The sequence below is a fragment of the Pelodiscus sinensis genome, chromosome 14 (assembly GCF_052426305.1).
Source record: "Pelodiscus sinensis isolate ZL-2025 chromosome 14, ASM5242630v1, whole genome shotgun sequence".
NCBI lineage: Eukaryota > Metazoa > Chordata > Testudines > Trionychidae > Pelodiscus > Pelodiscus sinensis.
In genome coordinates this window covers 46,172,472-46,193,258 of record NC_143065.1, presented here as the reverse complement: position 1 = coordinate 46,193,258, position 20,787 = coordinate 46,172,472, and the positions used below count along the sequence as shown (strand labels likewise).

At 64.0% G+C, this 20,787-nt stretch overlaps 1 protein-coding gene across 7 annotated transcripts in view; it reads right to left on the bottom strand.

The window, feature by feature from the left end:
* Positions 1–49: 49 nt before the first annotated feature.
* Positions 50–20,787, bottom strand: part of FRMD5 (FERM domain containing 5) — a 311,228-nt gene continuing 290,490 nt past the window's right edge. For 6 of the 7 annotated variants that reach the window (XM_075896785.2, XM_075896786.2, XM_075896794.2 and 3 more), the window contains 4 exons: positions 14,622–14,696; positions 11,694–11,762; positions 8,669–8,775; positions 50–2,148 (listed from right to left, as the gene is read on the bottom strand). In XM_075896785.2, the coding sequence (XP_075752900.1) occupies positions 1,562–2,148; positions 8,669–8,775; positions 11,694–11,762; positions 14,622–14,696 (838 nt within the window). In that variant the 3' untranslated portion in view covers positions 50–1,561. The remainder of the gene's footprint in view (positions 2,149–8,668; positions 8,776–11,693; positions 11,763–14,621; positions 14,697–20,787) is intronic. The other variant, XM_075896787.2, reaches the window with a different exon arrangement.

Here is a 20,787-nt window from a genome sequence, read left to right as displayed (position 1 = left end):
ACAATGAATGTAGGACAAAATCATAACTCATCTTCAAAGGGAATCCATAGGTGTGTGCATATGCACACACCACTGTTGTTTCAGTTTGTATGCAGAGGTGGTTTGATGATGCAGAAAATGTAAATCAGATTTTAAAATTGGGTCTATGGCCTCAGTTTGCTTAATCTCTCCCTGAGATGAAATGAAACTCTTGCTAGTCAGTTTTGTTAATATGCCCAGCGTCTCACAAAACTTTACAATAGCGATTATTGCTCCCCTTATAAATGGGCTGCTATTTTTGCCAGGTAATCAAAGATTCATGTGTTCATGTCACAATAGAAATTAGCTAATTAATTTTTTTTCTTAAGGATAGAGCTCATATTTGTCTTGGTTTCTTTCATTGTTGTCTTGTAATTCTGCTCTTTACCTTTGAAATTTTTAAAAAAACCTGTTCTTCTTTTTTCCAAAATTAGTAATGGGTTACGCTGCCATTAGAATTCCATTCCACAAAACATTTATTTTCAGAATAATTGGCTTACTCCTGTCATTTTAACATCACGCTAAATTTCTCTAATCCATAAAGTTTTTTTTAAAAAAACTTGGTTAGTATCAATAACAAAATATAGGTCCCACAGTCTTCTTTTTCTTTGTACAAAACATCTTTCTGAGGCAAAATGTATCCCAAATAAATCAGGTATGGTTACCAATTATGCACCCGGACTTCGTAGAACACAACTGAATACATTTATCTACTATCCCCGTATTACTCCACTCCACTGTAGTTAGGGATTTAACACCTCTATGGTAAATGCCACACTTGTGGTGCACTAAAGGTTCAAGGCGTAACACATTCTGAAAAGGCCTAAGTTGTAGACTAGGATAGGTATTCACATCTTTCTATGCTATTTAAAGGAACAGACTTACACTGCCATTCCTGGCTTCCCTTTTCCTTGCCCATTCTGTGGTTGGTTGAAAACGTTTCTAAGTTGGTAGCAGAATCAAACCAGACCACTTGCTAATTAAAAAACCATTTGCCAGTTAAGCTCTGGTTAGTAAAAAGAGGATCTCTTTAAAATAAGCATTTGAAGGTGGTAGTGCTGTGCACCGAGGCAGTTTTAATAACGAAACAATACACTAGTACTTAAATTACAGCTCAGTAGCACCATTGCTAACGCTCCTGCATAATACAATATCTCTAGGCTTGTACTAGTGTCTCCACTATTGGCTGACACTAATACAGTGATCAGTAGTAATAAAATAAATTCCTCTGATTTGATACTTTCACAGTCATACACACGTCTATGAAAATTAAAACCTTAAATTATTCTGCAAAGGTCAAGGATTAAAAACGGAATGAGCACTTGAGGAAAGTGGAGCTCTAAAGAAATGCGTTTTTAATCTGGCATAACCCTATCCTTTTCTTCTTCCAGGAAACAAACATCCTACGGCGCAGTGTACTTTGATTCATGAAAGGAGGACTTAGTTTATGGGCCGATGGTGCCACGATGGGTCCCATGTGCTGGGAACTGGTAGCAGGTATCTTCTGAATCCACCTGGCTAGTTATTAGGAAGAGTCATGCCTTCAGGTGTCAATGAGCAGGCTCAGCACGGAGCGGACTTTGCAGGCAAACCATCGCCTGAGGGGACAAAAGTATTGATAATGGAACTGTTCAAACTCGGGGGTCTGGCGAATATCACGGAAAAAGGCAACGTCAAGGTCAGACTCGGTAAGGATGATCAGGAGAAGGAGCAAAACAAAGAGGAGTCCAACTGTCACAAGGAGCAAACGGAGGACACTTAAAACAAACTTATTCACCTGTGTAGCTTGTGTCCCGCCAGTGCCTCCGACACCCTGACACAGGGCTTTGAACTCTCCTCTCATCTCATCAGCCTCTGTGGCTGTCGGGGTGTTGGCTTCAGACTCCTTTTCCTCTTCGATGCTGCAGGGGGCGCCATTGATCTGCCTGGAGAGCAGCATCAGCTCCAGGCTGTGCTCAGCCACCGGCGTGGGCAGCACGCTGTCGGCGGGGCTGTAGATCTCGTCCGAGATGATTGCCACTCGCTCGCTGCTGTCCACTCGGCTGCTCCGCACGGGGGGCAGGAAAGCGTCGCTGTGAGAGGCTGAGCGCACCGGGGTCGAGTGAGCGCTGTCCCTCAGAGACTCCAGGCCTGAGGAGCAAAGGGAGTAGTGAGAGAGACGGGCCGGTACAGCCACACTTACACCCCACCCCGGGAGCTGGGGGCGCAGGGTGGGAGGGGCGATGGGTTTTTATTGGCCCAGCTGGGGCTGGCAAGAGAAGCATTGCTGCTTATGCAGAGCCCTTCCCCAGGTCACGCTTCTAAAGAGCTAAGCCTCAGGCAGTGCTACCCCCTGCCTCTGGATGCTGCAAGCGAAGCGCACACCGGCTAGGGGCCCACCTTTTCCAAGGCTCTGCCTTGGGCGGATGTGTCGGAGCTGAGGCACTCGCAACTCGCCCTGCACTCCGAGGGCAGGCTGCCTACTTAACGTTTGAAGCTCCGGCCTCATCCACCCCAGGTGGGCACCTAACCATTAAGGAGCCCAAATGAGTGGGCACTGTTGAGCAGTGAGGCCTGAGCACTGCACCCAAGGTCCCACAGTGAATGTGACAGGAACTCAACCCGGCTCAGCTCTCCTGTGATCTGCCCTCTCCTGTCATCTGTCGGAGTCCCTGGCAAAGACGCAGAACAAATGAACGTGGAGCTGGTACCAGCCACGGTAGAGACACTGCTGCTTTGAGTTTCACAGCTTCTCCTACGGGGGGAGGGGCCTTGCCAGCTGCATCGCTGTTCTGGCATTTTGTAGCTTCTGATTCTTCAAACTGCTTTGAACTCCCTGTGCATGGCTGCATTCCCGCTGGCCCACAGCACGGCAGGAGGGAGTCAGGCAAGGGATTCCCAACATCTAGCTGCCTTTGCCCTCACGTGACCAGTGCTAACCTTTCTCCACCATGTCTCTGTAAAGTTAGCGATCAAAACGGCCGGGTCCCCTGCTGTGCGCTAGTCTCTGGTACCAGCAGATAACCACTGACTCGACTTGCACTTTAGTTCCTCAGGGCCATGGACCCTGAGCTGGGCCTGGCTCCCAACCCTGCACCACGCCTGTGGCAAAGTGCTCTAGCGGCCAGAGGCCGTGCTGCCAGCTGGGCTTGGAAATGGCAGGTGTGGTGCAGTCAGACAGCTGGGGCTATGCTGCAGCCACAGCCCTGAGACCTAGGCTGCCACTGGCTGTGGCCTGGAAAGGTGTCCGGTACTAGTAGCTGCCTTGACTCCCCAAGGGCAGGGTTTTGTTTGCTAGTGAGACCAGTGTCTGGTGCGGGAGAATTTCACTACCTGCCTTGGCGCTGTCGTAGCAGCCACACGGGAGCAGAGGAGGAATCTGAACAGCTTACCCAGGTCCTGCCTTGCACCCCGCCACCTGTCACAGCGCTGGCCGGCTCTGGGCAGTAAAACCATGCTCCAGTGCACCCCCTACTGGCCTGGCCTGGCCTGGCTCCTCATGCTGCAGGGCAGCAGCAAGGGCTGCCCAGAGTGGAATGGCAGCAAACCCCTGACCCCACTGGCCTCCCATTAGCTGCCACGCTGTAAAGCAGAGACATGCTGCCGGGTTTGGTCCTACACAATCTGCAGGGGAGGGATTCTACTCCTAGGTCGCTGGGGGGCAGGGCAGGTGCAGGCAAGCCCTTCCAGCTGCTCCCCAGCACCACAGCGAGGTGGGGTGTTGCAGGGCCCCCCCCCCGCAGCACCTACTCAGCCCCAGAGCGCTGGGGAGGGTGGACACTGGTGTAGTGGGGGTGGGGCCATGCCTGGCGGCTGGGGAGGGCACTGCCTTCCCCCGGCTAGCCTACCTGCTGCCCTGACGGGTTAATGCTGAGCAGCGCCAGTGCTGCGAGCAGAGGGGCGGTGGCAGAAAATGGCTGGTCTCCCTTCAGAGGGTGTTTCCACACGGACCGAGGCAGGCTGCAGAGGGGCAGTGGGGATATGAGACCCTGCTGCTCCTTTGCCACCACCCCTGGGTGTGTGCATGGGGGGCCAGGCATGAGGCTGTGCCTGCTGGAGTCAGGGAAGCCACCGTGCCACCCGTTACTGTGGAACGGAGCCCACGTCTCTCTCAAAATACTACAGCTGCCGAGCAGCCCGACTGCCGAGACATACACCCAGGAGCCCTGCTGGGCCCCGAATTAGAAGCCACCCATTGGATGGCAGACTAGCCCCCCACGGCAGCGGTGGTTCCAAAGGCATCCTTCAAAGCATTTGGGGGGGGGTGTTAAATCAGAAAAATTGTTGCTGGGTAATTTTGCCTTATTGTGGTTGGTGTAAACAGGCAGCCGTCTGCACAAAACCCAAGTGAGTCATTTCAGCTGCGGCTTAACGCAAGGAGCCCGGTGTTCAGTTTATCGGCCCTGAGCGCTAACCACAGTGGCTGTGTCTACACTGGGCCACTTATTCCGGAAAATCAGCCGCTTTTCCGGAAAAACTATTCTGCTCCCGCTCGGGCATAAGTCCTTATTCCGGAACACTGTTCTGGAAAAGGGCCAGTGTAGACAGCCCACTAGTCTTTTCCGGAAAAGCGCGTCTACATTGGCCACAGACGCTTTTCCGGAAAATGGCTTTTCCAGGAAAAGCAGCCTGCCAATGTAGATGCTCCTTTTACGGAAAAACTGAAAATGGAGTAGTATTCCGTTTTAAGCAGTTCCGGAAATTCATGGCAGTGTAGACACAGACAGTGTGTGCTGCAGAGCTGCAATCCCCTGGAGATAAAGCCCCACAACGCACCCTGTTCTCCACTGTGCCCCAACAGCGCCTGTTACGCCTACAGCCTAGCACCTGTGCTCATGCAAACAGCTGTGGTCCTGCCGCGGGGTAGGAGACTGGACTCAGTCCCATGTAGGCGTCGTCAGTTCTAGGAGACTATGAGTAAGGGGCTTCTCCGCTTTAACGCCCGTGCTGCTGCCCAGGGGCCAGTCTCCACTCATTCCCGTGACGCAACCCTGCCGCACAGGAGGCGGGGCACATCCTGGCCCTATGTTGTGCACAGAGCGTGTGCTGAGTGTGTCTGGGTTGTGTCTACAATTCGTGGAAATCCCCTACATGAGCCTGGGCAGGCTAACGTAGCAACAGTAATGGAAGGAACCTACAGTTGGTTTGTGGGCCTTCTTTTTTTGGGGGGGTGGGATCCCCAGTGCTCTGTACTTCTATTCAGACAGGCCTGCAGGGCTTGAGGCTGTCGGGACGGGCTGGAACTGACCCACGTCTAGCCTCGTTCAGCACCCGAGCACGGGGTTTGGTGTACACATGGCTTCCTACCGCGCCGATTGGCCGGGACCCACCAGCCCTGGCGGCCGGCCAGTGGCATCTGGTCAGCAGGTGCCCCACCCCTGCACCAGCCACAGGGAAGGGCTACGTGCTGCCCCGCCCCCACCCCCTACTGGTGGTGATGCCCAGACAAGGGGAGCGGCTGAGCCCCGATCCTGCTGTGCCACCTGCGAGTGGGTGGGCCAGTCAAACCCCAGGTGCCTGGCACCGCTGGGCCCTGATGCCCACGCCAGCCCTGGGCCCTGATGTCCACGCCAGCCCCCGGCTACTGCCCCCCCCCCCAAGGAACCCTGGAGCAGCTCAGGAAACGGGCCCTGAGCGCTGAGCACCGGCAGCCTTAAGTCAGACCTAAAGTCCTGTGGCTCGTGGGCGGCCGGGGGAGGCCCACTCACCAGCCTGGCCCTGCCCATTGAACCGGGTGGAGCGTTGCTGCCCCCACCCCGCTCCAGGGTCAGGCTGGCTGGGGGCAGTGCCCACTTCCCTCTCCTGTGGGGGGAGGGCGGGGCCTCGGCAGAAGGGGCGGGGCTTATGGGGGTCACTGGCCGCCCCCGGCTAAGGGAGCCCACGAAGGCCTGGACCCCAAACGAAATGGCTTAGCTAGCGCCCGAGGCCTGGGCCGTGTGCTCCAGCGCCGCCCCCCCCCCCGGGTCAGACTGAGCGTCCGCGCTCGCGGCCTTGGGCCCGGCCTGGGCGACACTCCCGCACATCTACGCAGGGCGCGGAGGGGACGGGCCAAGCCCCGGGAGCCCAGCCTGCCCGTTACCCCAAGGCCGAGAGACGCCCCCGCCTTCGGGCTAGCCCCCCCATGCCCTCTGGGAAAGCAGCACCTGTGCGCACGCGACCCCCGGCAGCACCGTGCCAGCGTGGGCGGGGCTGGCGGCCCCCGGCTCTGCGGCTGGGCTCAGCTCTGACCTGCCGCGCCCTGACACTCCAGAGCCAGGCTTCCCCATGGCCCTGCCAGCAGCGCTGCTCTGCCCGGGCCTGGGCCCCAGCGTGTGGGGGGCATAAGAACGGCCACGCTGGGGCAGCCCAAAGTGGCGCCTTGTCATTGTGCAGGGCGGGCTCGTGGCTGCCCCTGGCGGGCCCTGCCTCCCCACTGGGGCTCCCAGCCACGCCCGGCTCCAGCCGCCGCTGCAACGGGGAAGGCAGGGGCGGCGGGACCCGCGGAACAGGCTGGCAGCTCTGCAGCACCACGCTCTGTGCTGCCCTGAGCGGCCCCTGGGCAAGGGGGCTCTGTCTAAATGGCGCTCGCCCCCCCCCCGCATGCTGCCCCCCTGCCTGGGGACGGGCCCCGGGGGGAGGTGCTGGGATGGGGCAGAGGGCGGGATGCCAGCATCATCCCCTGCACTTGTCATGTGACCGCCCTGGCCAATCGACACGTCCACGGGGACGCTCAGCTGGGCACGCTGCCCCTGGCAGGGAGCGATGGGAGCAGCAGGAAAGCTGCCCACAGGGCGGGTACCGGGCGCGGTTCAGCCCCGCCCCAGACACCTGGAAGGGAAAACCTGGCGCACGCGTCTGGAGTGGGCCGGGTGGCAGCCCCTATGCCGGCTCCCCCCACTTAGCCCCTCCCCTTTTACTGACATGCTCCCCCGCCGTGGCGCCACAGAGTCACGAGAGCTCGTCAGCCTCCTCCTGGCCCATCTCCCGCACGAGGGGGGGGCCGTGCAACGGGGGGCCTAGTGCCGCGCCTCCCTGCTCTCATGTATCCGGGCAGATGCCTCTGGGCGGCACCTCTGGCTCCCTGCCCAGCGTTGAGGGGCCGTGGGGCTGTCCAGGGTGCTCTGCGCGGTGGCCCCCCCCGGGCTCCTTCCTTTAACCCTCTGACCCGCACCCCTTGAGCCTGTTTTGCACCATTTGTGCTGGGAATCAGCTGGGCCCTGGGTCCCGTTGTCCCGCCCGCAAGGGGCTTTAAAAGTGGGTGGGCTGACGCCCACCGGGCGCTGGCAGGGAGGCGGCAGCGGGCGGAGCCGGCACCACGAGGGACAGCTCGCCCGGCTCGGCACAGGCGGCGTAGCCGCGTTCCTGGGGACTCAGCGCTCACTGCAGGTGCCGGATATTCAATCCGGCAACGCGCCCGCCCGCAGGCACAGGGACCCGCTTGGCTCCCGCGGGCCTCACTCACGGTTCCCCTCTCTGCTGTGCTCGCCCCCCGGTCCCCAGCCAGGCTCGCCGGGCAGCCGCGTTGCTCCTGCGCGTACGTAGGTGCCCAGCGCTGAGAGCCCAGGGCAGGGGGCAGACAGCCCGTCCAGCACCGCCTGCTAAGCCCCCGCTCAGCGCCCCGGCCTCCCACACGGCAGCTCCCAGAGCAGCAACGCGAGGGACGTCCTGGGCGTGTTCAGTCAGATGGCGGGAGACCGGGGAACAGTCTGGTACAAAGAGGGGGGGGGCCATTAATTCCCCCCCCTCGGGTTCATGGATAGCGGGACAGGACGTTCTCGGCTGAGTCTGAGGCGGTTTCAGTCGGCCCGTAGGCAGCACTGATGTTGCACCGACAGCCGTGCCCGGGAGCGGGTGACGGGGCAGGAAGGCCCCACACTGCAGGGCCTCAGGCACAGGTGGGACACACCCTGGCAGGGAAGCTGAGGGTTCAGGCCCCGACCTCAGGGAGCTGAGCTACAAGGCCTCCCGCGGTCCCTGCCAGCCCCCTGCCTCTGGGACTTTTTCCCAGGCCCAGCTCCGCCGCAGCCTGTGCCACTGGCCATCTTGCTCCCGTGGGCCGTCTGGACCGTCTGCGCGTGGTGCCCACGGAGCCAGCTACGTCCTGTCTCTCTGGGGGGCACAGAGTCGCCTCAGACACCCTGGGAGCTGCCCCTTACTCTGGCACAGGGCTGGGGAATGTTTTAGGCCACTGACCCACAGAAAAATCAGCCGGGGGCCGCACACAAGTGTAAGTAACCCCCCCCATCCTCATTAGCGTGGCCCCCGACAGAGGAGAAAGACCCTCCCCCATTCTCCTCACGCACCAGAGCGGGGGGGGGGGGGGGCAGGCTGGTAGATTTTGTGTGCTCCAGCCCCATAGGGGCATAGTGGGGGTTCAGAGCATCAGCGCAGGCTCCCCAACGCCGAGGGAAGCCCCATGGCTTGGGGGCTGGACCCAGGCAAGCCGGGGAGGCCTCATCCAGCTCCTGGGCCTTTGGTCCCCCAACCCTGCTCTTGAATCAACTCCTTCAAAACAACGTGACCCCGCGTTCGACGCCACACGGGAGCGCGCAGCCGACGCTCGGCCCTGCCCGGCACGTGTCCTGCTCGGGGCCGGGGGCGGGGGGGTGGCGGCGTTTGGCCAGGGAGGAGACGGTGCCGGCGCACGGGGAACACACGTCACACACAGCAGCGCTCTGGCGCCCCGCCTCACCTTCCATGATGGAGATGTGGACGGCTCTCCTTCGGGTCCTGGGGACGCTGGTCAGGCGCGGCCCGTGCGTGATGGAGGGGCAGCTGCGGCTGGGAACCAACCCGGCTCTGTGGGAAGGGAAACGAGCCGAGCGTTGGAACCTGGAGACGCCCAAGGAAGCCAAGTGACGCGCGGCCCCTCGTCAGTCGGGCGCGGAGAGCCCGGAACGACACGGACGGACGATGTGTCGCTGTTGGCGTCTTTCCTACGCTCTGCGGGGCCTGAGAGCAGCGTTTCAAACAGGCACCAGCCCCCACCGGCTCTCCCCGTGAAGCACCGGCGGCCCCCCCGCCCTCCCGGCAGGCAGAAAACTCCCACCACCGAGCATGTGAGTCTCGTCTGGAAACGGCCTGTCATGAAGAGGTGGCGAGCTGACCAGCACCCAGTGACTAAGGGGTTAACTCAGGTAGCTAGCAACCTGGCACGGGGCTGGGAGAACCCATAGAGAAGGGCTCGCCAACCTTTTTACACCCAAGATCACTTTCTAAATGACAGAACAAGCCAAGATCTACAGCCCCGCCCTTTCCTTGAAGCCCCGCCCCTTCCGTGAAGCCCCGCCCTCTATTCTCCTGCTCTCCATCACTTGCTATCCCCAGCCCTTATACTGCTGCTTTTCCCCCAGTTCTCCTGTCGGAAGAGGTTTTTCCTACCTTTGGCCTGTCTAGACTGGCCCAAATGTCAGAAAAACCCCTTCTCTTGGAAGCCCCCTTATTCCTCATGGAAAGAGTGGGGATGGGAATGGGGACAGGGAACTGGGGAGAGGGGAGTGGGGGGCAGGGGGCAGGGTGCCCGTGGAGGCAGAGAGTCCCCTGCATCTGCCTCCTCCCAGGATTCATTCCCCCCCTCCCCCCGAGGGAAGCCAGCTTGTGCCTCCTCCGGGTCCGACCCCCCCCCCCCGCGGCGCAGGGAAACCCGGCACACGCCTGCCCTGGGGCCGACCCACCCCTCCTGCGCCAGTGCAGGGAGTCGCCGTGCTCCTCCCCCGGGGCCGACCCCCCGTCCCGCAGCGCCCGGCAGAGCAGCCAGCGCTTCTGGAACCCCCGAAGTGGCGCTGAGCCGCACGACTTCCCCACCCGCGGGAGGTAGGGAGGGGGGCTTCTCGGGGGTGGGGGGAAATGGGGGGGACGCCTCGCGAGCGACCTGTTGGTGACCACGGCCACAGAGCAGAGGGCTGGAATTGGAACTGGACGTAGATCCCGGCCGGCTCTCTGGTGGCAGAGCAACACCCGGGCTGAGACACAGAACGAGTTAACCCAGGCAGGAGTGCCAGGCCCCCACGCAACTCAGCACAGGGGGGCAGACTGAACAAGGGGAAAAGGAGACGTGGGGACCAGGGAAATGCGAGTCCAGGCGCCTTCAGGGTCATTTTTCTTACTTGTGTGGTTGGTTTGAACTGCTCAGGGTGAACCTCCCCTCCCCCCCCTTCCCATCTGAGCACGGTGCCAAGACTGTTCTCCGGGGTTTGAATTTGGTTCCTTAGTTGCTGTAACATGGAGCCGCCGAGGCTGCGTTGTCACGTTGATCTTTTGGGTGTAATAGAAATCCCTTCTCGGGTGGCGATTTGATCCTGAGGCCAGACTGCTCCCTGCTGAGTGCGAGAGCGTCCGTTCAGCGTGGGCGCTCTGCCGACAAAGCACACGGCTTTTCCCTTGTGCTTTTGCTGTGCGGACGCTCTCTGCAATGAGCTTTTCCAGAAGATCTGCAGTCTAGACGTAGCCTAGCTGGCTAACAGGTAGCAAAGGGCGGGAAGCCTCGGCCAGGTCTCCCCGTGACGCGATGCACTGGGCCCGGCGTGGTCCCGTACATGCCTCGCCGGCGAGGTGGCGACCCCGCAGAGGGTACAAACTGACTCCCAAGGGCTAAGACCAAAGCTGGCAGCGAAGCGCTACAACAGGCTGCTTGACCGGCCAATCAAACGGCTGGTAAACGCCCAGCAATGTGACGGGGCAATACGCTCCCAGCGAGACGCACAGGGTCCCACGGCCCAGTAGAGATCTCGGCAGCCAGCCCGGAGAGCGCTGCTCGGGGCCCGGCGCTGTCCGAAAGGCTAACGGTGCTAGGAGCTCTGGGCAAGGCACAGGAGCGAAGGCAGAACTGGCCAGAACCCCATTTAACCCAGGCCGCATCCAGCGTCCAATTCCGGCTGCCCATTTCCAAGAGGCCAGAGTGGAACGGGGCAAGGGTCAGAGGAAGGCCACGAGGGCAGGCAAGGGCCCGGAGCAGCTGTCCCCTGGGGAGAGAGAAACAGCTGCGGGGCTGAGCTCAGTAAGAGGAGGGCTGAGGGGGGATGATGGAGGTGCACAAAAGCACGAATGGAGCACAGAAAGCGAAGCCAGAAGCCTCGTTTGCCCTTGTCTCAGCACATAAACAAGCTGCCACTCACTGAACTCAACAGGCAGCAGGGTTAAGACAAATACAAGAAAATACTTTTTCCACACAGTGGATGGTCAACCTGTGGAACTCCCCGCCGTGGGATGGTGCGATGGCCGCACTATAGCTGGGTTGAGAAGGAACTGGCTATGTTCCTGGGGGGTAGCTCCATCAATGGCTCAGCCACTATGGCCAGGGGTGTACCCCGTGTTTGGGGTGACACCACCCTGTTTCTACAGCTCCCCTGGACTTTGGGACCAGGCATGATAGGAAACAGGCCATTGGCCTGACCCCGCATGGCCGTTCTGGTGCCCCTGTGGCGGAAGGGGTTTCAACGAGCCCCCGAGACACCACACTCAGCCACTCCCGCGGCCAGCACTGCCCAAGCACCAGCCTGAGCGCTGCCGCTAGGCCAGCCAGACCTGGCCCAACCTCCCGGGCCGGCCCTCTGGCAACCAAGCTGTGCTCCGCGAGGCGCCCAAGAGGCAGCCCCCGCTGGTGCCGGGCAGCCGCTGGGCGGGCGTGCTGCCCCTGGCGGACTCGCCGGCAGGTTGGGCACCACGGCGAGCTGGCACGGACGAGGGGAAGCCGTCAGGCAGCTGCTGAGGGGACTCACCGGTGAATTTCTGGGGGCTCCCTCTTGATCTTGGCGCTGGATTCCATCACTTCCTTGGCCACGCGGCCACTGCAAGAGGAGCAAGAACAGACACAGGGCGAGCCCTGAAAAAGCACCCGGGCTGGTCCTACAGCTCTGGCCACCAGCCACCCCCCGAGCGCACGGCGTTCCGTGGAGCGCCCCCCGCTCACGCCCCGCCACCAGCCACGGAGGGAGGCCAGGCGGTGGCTAAGATCGCGCAGGGCCGGTGTTCGAGGGGGCAGCCCCTCCTCCTGGAAGGGCACGTCCCACACGGCAGGCTGGGCCTCCCGGTCCGGCACCCCGGGACCCGACTGGCCTGAACCAGGGACTTTGCTGGATCAGGGGAGGTCATTTCAGGGCCCTCAGCCCAACTTCTCCTGGCGGCCGCCAATGTCCCGCTGCCCCAGCGGCAGCCCACTCGTGTCAGGCTCCCGGCCCTGCCCGCCCTGGGGCTCCCGGCCCTGCCACGGCCGACCCGGGGATCCCGACCCTGCCCGCCCTGCCACGGCCGACCCGGGGATCCCGGCCCTGCCCGCCCTGCCACGGCCGACCCGGGGCACCCGGCCCTGCCCGCCCTGCCACGGCCGACCCGGGGATCCCGACCCTGCCCGCCCTGCCACGGCCGACCCGGGGCACCCGGCCCTGCCCGCCCTGCCACGGCCGACCCGGGGCACCCGGCCCTGCCCGCCCTGCCACGCCCGACCCGGGGATCCCGACCCTGCCCGCCCTGCCACGGCCGACCCGGGGATCCCGACCCTGCCCGCCCTGCCACGGCCGACCCGGGGATCCCGACCCTGCCCGCCCTGCCACGCCTGACCCGGGGATCCCGACCCTGCCCGCCCTGCCACGGCCGACCCGGGGATCCCGACCCTGCCCGCCCTGCCACGCCCGACCCGGGGATCCCGACCCTGCCCGCCCTGCCACGCCCGACCCGGGGATCCTGACCCTGCCCGCACTGCCACGGCCGACCCGGGGATCCCGACCCTGCCCGCCCTGCCACGGCCGACCCGGGGATCCCGGCCCTGCCCGCCCTGCCACGGCCGAACCCGGGGCACCCGGCCCTGCCCGCCCTGCCACGGCCGACCCGGGACACCCGGCCCTGCCCGCCCTGCCATGCCTGACCCGGGGCACCCGTCCCTGCCCGCCCTGCCACGCCCGACCCGGGGATCCCGACCCTGCCCGCCCTGCCACGGCCAACCCGGGGATCCCGACCCTGCCCGCCCTGCCACGGCCGAACCCGGGGCAACCGTCCCTGCCCGCCCTGCCACGCCCGACCCGGGGCACCCGACCCTGCCCGCCCTGCCACGGCCAACCCGGGGATCCCGGCCCTTCCCGCCCTGCCACGGCCGACCCGGGGATCCCGACCCTGCCCGCCCTGCCACGCCTGACCCGGGGATCCCGACCCTGCCCGCCCTGCCACGGCCGACCCGGGGATCCCGACCCTGCCCGCCCTGCCACGGCCGACCCGGGGATCCCGGCCCTGCCCGCCCTGCCACGGCCGAACCCGGGGCACCCGGCCCTGCCTGCCCTGCCACGGCCGAACCCGGGGCACCCGGCCCTGCCCGCCCTGCCACGCCCGACCCGGGGATCCCGGCCCTGCCCGCCCTGCCACGCCCGACCCGGGGATCCCGACCCTGCCCGCCCTGCCACGCCCGACCCGGGGATCCCGGCCCTGCCCGCCCTGGGGATCCCGGCCCTGCCCGCCCTGCCACGGCCGACCCGGGGATCCCGGCCCTGCCCGCCCTGCCACGCCCGACCCGGGGATCCCGGCCCTGCCCGCTCTGCCACGCCCGACCCGGGGATCCCGGCCCTGCCCGCCCTGCCACGGCCGACCCGGGGATCCCGACCCTGCTCGCCCTGCCACGGCCGACCCGGGGCACCCGGCCCTGCCCGCCCTGCCACGCCCGACCCGGGGATCCCGACCCTGCCCGCCCTGCCACGCCCGACCCGGGGCACCCGGCCCTGCCCGCCCTGCCACGCCCGACCCGGGGATCCCGACCCTGCCCGCCCTGCCACGCCCGACCCGGGGATCCCGACCCTGCCCGCCCTGCCACGCCCGACCCGGGGATCCCGGCCCTGCTCGCCCTGCCACGCCCGACCCGGGGATCCCGGCCCTGCCCGCCCTGTCACGGCCAACCCGGGGCACCCGGCCCTGCCCGCCCTGTCACAGCCAACCCGGGGCACCCGGCCCTGCCCTCCCTGCCATGGCCGACTCGGGGCACCTGACCCTGCCCACCCTGCCACAGTTGACCCGGGCCTCCCAGCCCTGCCAGACCTGATGCGGCAGCCCACGGTCCCTCTGCCGGGGCTCCAAGCCCCACCACAGCTGCACACGGCCCTGCTGGAGCCCACTGGCGCACCAGACACTCCATCACCAGCTCAGCTGGACTCCTGCAGCAGGGCTCCCAGCCGCAAGGCCCCCTGTAGCCAGCCCGGCGGGGACTCAGACCCCCCAGGGCTCCTGCCTCTGGCCCCCCACCGGGACGCTCTGGTCTGGCAGCATCCGCGGTTACCGACGTGGCTGCATCCAGCACGTGGCTGCATCCCACGCTCCGACTGCTCATCACAGCCTGCGGCCCCGCAGCCTCTCGGCATCTGCATGAGCTGCAGAGAGGCCGGCGCTGGGTTTAAAGTCACCGGCACTTTGCTGCTGATTCCGTCGAGGCGAGCGGGGCGCCGGGCGTAACACTGGGAATCGGAGGGACCACGGCAAGCCAAGCCCAGGAAATGCAAAAGGGCCGTGGGGCGCCGCGGCCGCCTGGCGATGCTTTGACACACTAGTCTCCTCTTTCCCGCGAGGCCTCCAGGAACGCCCCGTGTGTCATGCAGCCAGGGAGCAGCTACCTCCACACCCGGAGGCGTGTGGGAAGAGATGTCCAGTAACGGCTACTTACTGTCGCTATTTACCTGTATCGGAACCGGCTGCCTTTAAAGAACAGGTTGCTGCTGGACACGGTGCGGACCTGGCTCGACTTCTCCAACCTGAAACAACAGCAAGAACGTGGAGAGGCCTCCGCAGAGCCGCCAGCGGCAGCGCCCGAGCGGGGCAGGGCGTAGGGCACGACGGGGGTTACTGGTAACACAGCGGGTGGGAGATTCATAGCGATGCTGCAGCCGCGTCCGTTGCGCTCCTGACGGGTGCGGAGCGCCCTCCCTTCCGCGGTCCCTGCACTCGCGCAGCTTCCGGCCAGAGGCAGGGACCCCGGAGCAATCGAGCCAGGCTCTCCGGGCCAGTGTTGCCTGCCTGGGAGGGGGGCGGTTCGGTGCTCCCAGGGACCCCCCCAGTCCCAGTTCCCTGCAAAAGCATCTCCGCACTCGCCAGTCTGCTGCCCTGGCTCGAAGCCAGCCCCCTCCCCCCTGGGCTGCGGGAGCCTGGAACCGAGGGCAAATCTTTGGGCCACGTGTGAATCAGGGCTCGGCCCCAGGCAGCGGGAGAGCCGCCCGCCCCCCTCGGTAACTCAGACCCACAGGCTCCGTGGCACAGCCGCTCAGGCAGTGTGGGCACAGGTAGGCGAGTGTCACACCACAGCGTCCCTGCCCCGCGCGGCTCACTGGACCCACACCGTGCAGGCAGCCCGAGGGTGACGCGCCCCCGCTGGCCTGCGAGAGCTCCTCCAGGTGGGGTCCAGCCTGTGGTAGGGAGCATGCTGGCCCGAGAACGTTCCAGCCACGCCCATCAGGGAAGGCCAGGCCAAACCCACCGCTGGCTGGCTGGCGCCCCGGGCGGACTGGCGGGGGTCTGGGTCGCTCTGGAGCTGCTGTGGGCAGAGCTGGCTGTGGGGGGCAGGCCGAGGGGGGGCGGGACGTCCCCTGGAAGGGAGAGGTGCAGCGGAGTGGGGCCGCACCTCTGCCGGGTGGCACAAACGGCTCATTTCCACAGGGCCTGCTCGGGCGCTGTGGAGAATCCGGCCCTCAACCGCCTTTGGGTGCAAAATGCTCCGCAGGACCAGCTAGCGTGTGGGGCGTCCCACGGGCACGGGGCCCGCACGGTGCTCCTGGACCCGGCTCAGGGCAGCCACGCACTCGGCGGGGCTACGCTCTCCTCCGAATGGCGACGGCTCCTGCACCCTCTGGCCCCTCTCGTCCGAGCTCTGCCCCCCACGCCCTACTGAAGGTGGCGCTCATGGAACCCCCCTGGAATCACCCAACCTTGCAACCTTTCGGCGGAGCCACAGGGCCTGGTTTTCACCGGGCTGGCGCCGAGGGCGACCGCCGCCTCCCAGCCGTTTTGCCACGTGACTGCGCCGGGCCTGGCTCTGGGGATGGGGCCGAGTGCGGCCCCAGGAACCTCTGGGAGAAGCCGAGCGGCCTGATGTCACTTGGGTCAAGTCCCTGGCCTCTTCCTGCGCTTCGGGGTGGACGGCATGTCCACACCCTCTGGCTTTCCCCGGTGCGGGAGGCCACCAGGACCGGACTCGACAGGGCCGGCAGCCGTGCTGGGTCGACGGTACCAACTGGTCCTTGGGCTCCGAGGGGTGCCCGGCATGGGATGCACCCTGTTAGAGTCTGCCACCTTTGGAGGGGGCGGCCTGCCTCTCTCTGTGCACTTCTGGCGCCTCTGAGGTGCCGTGAGCATGACAAGTGCTGGGAGGCCGGTGCTTACGTCTTCGGCGCCGGTGAATGGTGGTGCCATGGAGTCTTGGACACCGAGTCCTTCTGTGGCACCGGGTGCTCCGCACAGAGGATGGAGATGAGACTGCTTGCTTCGGCACGGAGGCCTGCGGCATTGGGGGGATGGGAGAGCAGAGAGGTCTCCATGAGAAATTCCCTGAGTCTAACCCCTTTGTCCCGCCGAATTCTTGGTGCGAATGCCTTGCGGAGCTTACACTTGTCTGCAAGATGAGCCAGTCCCGATACTCAAGGCAGCTTTGCGACGCAGGGATGGAAGGCGAGGGGCTTCGTGAGGCAGGGATGGAAGGCGAGGGGCTTCGCAACGCAGGGATGGAAGGCGAGGGGCTTCGCGAGGCAGGGATGGAAGGCGAGGGGCTTCACGAGGCAGGAAGGCAGGGACGGAAGGGGGCTTCGCGAGGCAGGGATGGAAGGCGGGGGGCTTAGGGAGGCAGGGACGGAAGGTGAGGGGCTTAGGGAGGCAGGGACGGAAGGTGAGGGGCTTCGCGAGGCAGGGAGGCAGGGACGGAAGGCGAGGCAGGGAGGCAGGGATGGAAGGAGAGGGGCTTCGTGAGGCAGGGAGGCAGGGACGGAAGGTGAGGGGCTTCGCGAGGCAGGGACGGACGGCGAGGCAGGGAGGCAGGGACGGAAGGTGAGGGGCTTCGCGAGGCAGGGACGGACGGTGAGGCACAGAGGCAGGGACGCAAAGGGAGGCATTCCTTCTTAGATAAATGCTGGGGGAGGCCGAGCTGCCCTGGCCTGCGGAGCGCGAGGAGCACAGCCGGCATTCTTCCGTGCTGCACAGGGCTGCTCGCCATTCCCTGTGAACACAAGCACCGCACAACAGCAGCCCGAGCCAGAGCACCGCCTCTGGAGATAGGGCACGAGACTCTGCACTTGAGCTCTGTGTGGGCTGACCCAATCCAGCACCTGCAGGTACTCCCCAGGACCTCTGCATGGGAGGGGGCTGAGGACACCGGAAATCCAATGAGGTTCAACAAGGACAAGTGCCGAGTCCTGCCCTGGGGACGGCAGAATCCCAGGCATTGGTACAGGCTGGGGCCGACTGGCTAGGTAGAGGTTCAGCAGACAAGGCCCTGGGGGTTCCACTGGATGAGAAGCTGGAGATGAGTTAACAGTGAGTCCTCGAAGCCAAGAGGGCTAATGGCACATTGGGCTGCGTGAGGCGGGGCATGGCCAGCAGACCCAGAGCAGTGATCATTCCCCTTTATTCGGCTCTGGGGAGGCCACATCTGGAGAATTGTGTCCAGTTCTGGGCCCCGCACTACAGAAGGGAGGTGGACAAATCAGAGAGAGTCCAGCGGAGGGCAACCAAAATGATTTGGGGGCTGGAGCACATGACCTACGAGGAGAGGCTGAGGGATTTGGGCTTGTTCAGTCTGCAGAAGAGCAGAGTGAGGGGGGATTTGAGAGCAGCCTGCAACTTCCTGAGGTTCCAGAGGGGCTGGCGAGAGGCTGGTCTCAGTGGGGCAGGTGGCAGAACAAGGAGCAATGGGGTCTAGTTGCAGAGGGGGAGGTCTAAGGTGGAGATTAGGACAAACTCTTTCCCTAGGCGGGTGGGAAGCGCTGGGCTGGGTTCCCTGGGGAGGGGGGAATCTCCATCCCTAGAGGTGTTTAAGTCCTTGCGTGCCGAAGCCCTGGCTGGGATGACTGAGCTGGGTTGGTCCTGCTTTGGGCAGGGGGCTGGACGCGATGGCTCCTGAGGGCTCTGCCCGCCCTGGGACTCCCTGAGTCTATGACGGATACAGACGTTTGCTACCTGGAGGTAGCTCGGCACCTTTCTGGCTGCATCTTTGTTGAGAACTCCGCCCAAATCCCCGAGAGATGACGCCGCTTGCTCCTCCGTCCCCCCGGAGACCCCCGAGAGCAGTAAACCCGCTCTGCTGTGCCAACGAGACACAGCCCGCTCCAATGGGCGCCGGATCCCCAGCAATTCACCAACCGGGGAGTCGCAGCGATGGTTTGCCAAGCAATAGGGCAATTTCATTTCGTGTCACTCTAATGAGCCGTGACAGCTGCTGATTGCGGGAGTCCCAGAGCGCCCATGATGCCGTATCGTACAGCTCACCGATTAGGGGAGAGCCTGGAGTCCAAAGCAGGGGATTTGTAAGCGAGACAGATCGCCGGGAAATCAGGGGAACCCAGATTACTGCTTCGCGGAGGAGGGAGCGCTTTTCCAGCCCGCCCCGTTCCCATCTCGCTTCCCACTTTCACAGGTAACTGACCCGTCTGCCCAAAGACGCACCCCAGGGAGTTCCAGGTTGTAAAGGTGCAAGGGTTCCTACGCTCAGGCTTCCCCGCTCTCCGCTCTCTTTGGGAGGCCAGGAAAGTCTCTTTGAACCAGTGACCCTGCACTGTCCAAGGGTGTCACTGGATCGTCCTGCCAGGAGGCTGCTGGCCGTGTCTGACCCCCCACGACAGCGCCCACAGGACGATCAGCATCCGCCCAGGCCTCCCCAGCGCAACCGCAGGAAAGTCTGAGACTTGGGGCCACGGCGAAGGGCAAACTGGAGTCCTGAGGCGGCCGCGTTCGAAGGAGCCATGAAGACGGGCAGGGCCAGCACCTCGCGCCTGCTCCGAGCAGCTCATCACACAAGCTCTGCCTGGCGCCAGCTCCCCGTCAGGGCACCGGGTGGCACTTCAGTGGCGCGCTGGCGTCAGGCTGCCCCTTTGCCCGGGGCTCGTTCCACCACTGTGGGCGTTCCTGGGCCGAGATCGTTTCCCAGGGAGGGACGACGACTGCAGCTTTTACTGACGATGAGCATCCAACCGCCATCGCCCCAGAAGCTGGCCCATCCGGCCGGCGGCTCAGAGGGCTCTCATGGCCCTAACAACCAAGCACTTCACAATCGTTCATGGCTTTTATCCCCGCAAGACCCGGTCACTCCCCATTGTATAGCTGGGAACTGAGGCACAGCGCGATTAAGCAACTTGACCACGGTCAGACAGGAAGTCAGTGGCAGAGATGGGAACTGGCCTCAGGTTTCTGGAGTCTCAGAGTAGCGCCAGGCCTCCTAGACAACTTTCCCAGTCTCTTCAGAAGGGCCCAAAGTGGCCGCCATGGTCAGGAACGTGTTTCTTTCAGTTCTTCCATCTTAGCTGCATTTGCATTAGATGCCTCAAACGTTCAGTCAGTTAAAATCAATACAAAAGAGAGAGATGCCGGCGCCCAAAACTCCATCCTCGCAAGACCCTTCGTGGGGCTGGGCCCAAAGCGGCCATGGGGCAGGCAGTGAGGACTCATTGCTGGCGATTTCCGGGGTAGCACTGGCGGCGGGAGGGACCCAGGGTGTGTGGGGCTCAGGAGACCCCGCCAGTGGGGCAGTCAAAGGGACCCAGGGTGTGTGGGGCTCAGGAGACCCCGCCAGTGGGGCAGTCAAAGGGACCCAGGGTGTGTGGGGCTCAGGAGACCCCGCCAGTGGGGCAGTCAAAGGGACCCAGGGTGTGTGGGGCTCAGGAGGCCCCGCCAGTGGGGCAGTCAGAGGGACTCAGGGTGTGTGGGGCTCAGGAGGCCCCGCCAGTGGGGCAGTCAAAGGGACCCAGGGTGTGTGGGGCTCAGGAGGCCCCGCCAGTGGGGCAGTCAAAGGGACCCAGGGTGTGAGGGGCTCAGGAGGCCCCGCCAGTGGGGCAGTCAAAGGGACCCAGGGTGTGTGGGGCTCAGGAGGCCCCGCCAGTGGGGCAGTCAAAGGGACCCAGGGTGTGTGGGGCTCAGGAGGCCCCGCCAGTGGGGCAGTCAAAGGGACCCAGGGTGTGTGGGGCTCAGGAGACCCCGCCAGTGGGGCAGTCAAAGGGACCCAGGGTGTGTGGGGCTCAGGAGACCCCGCCAGTGGGGCAGTCAAAGGGACCCAGGGTGTGTGGGGCTCAGGAGGCCCCGCCAGTGGGGCAGTCAAAGGGACCCAGGGTGTGAGGGGCTCAGGAGGCCCCGCCAGTGGGGCAGTCAAAGGGACCCAGGGTGTGTGGGGCTCAGGAGACCCCGCCAGTGGGGCAGTCAAAGGGACCCAGGGTGTGTGGGGCTCAGGAGACCCCGCCAGTGGGGCAGTCAAAGGGACCCAGGGTGTGTGGGGCTCAGGAGACCCCGCCAGTGGGGCAGTCAAAGGGACTCAGGGTGTGTGGGGCTCAGGAGACCCCGCCAGTGGGGCAGTCAAAGGGACCCAGGGTGTGTGGGGCTCAGGAGGCCCCGCCAGTGGGGCAGTCAAAGGGACTCAGGGTGTGTGGGGCTCAGGAGACCCCGCCAGTGGGGCAGTCAAAGGGACCCAGGGTGTGTGGGGCTCAGGAGACCCCGCCAGTGGGGCAGTCAAAGGGACCCAGGGTGTGTGGGGTTCAGGAGGCCCCGCCAGTGGGGCAGTCAAAGGGACCCAGGGTGTGTGGGGCTCAGGAGACCCCGCCAGTGGGGCAGTCAAAGGGACTCAGGGTGTGTGGGGCTCAGGAGACCCCGCCAGTGGGG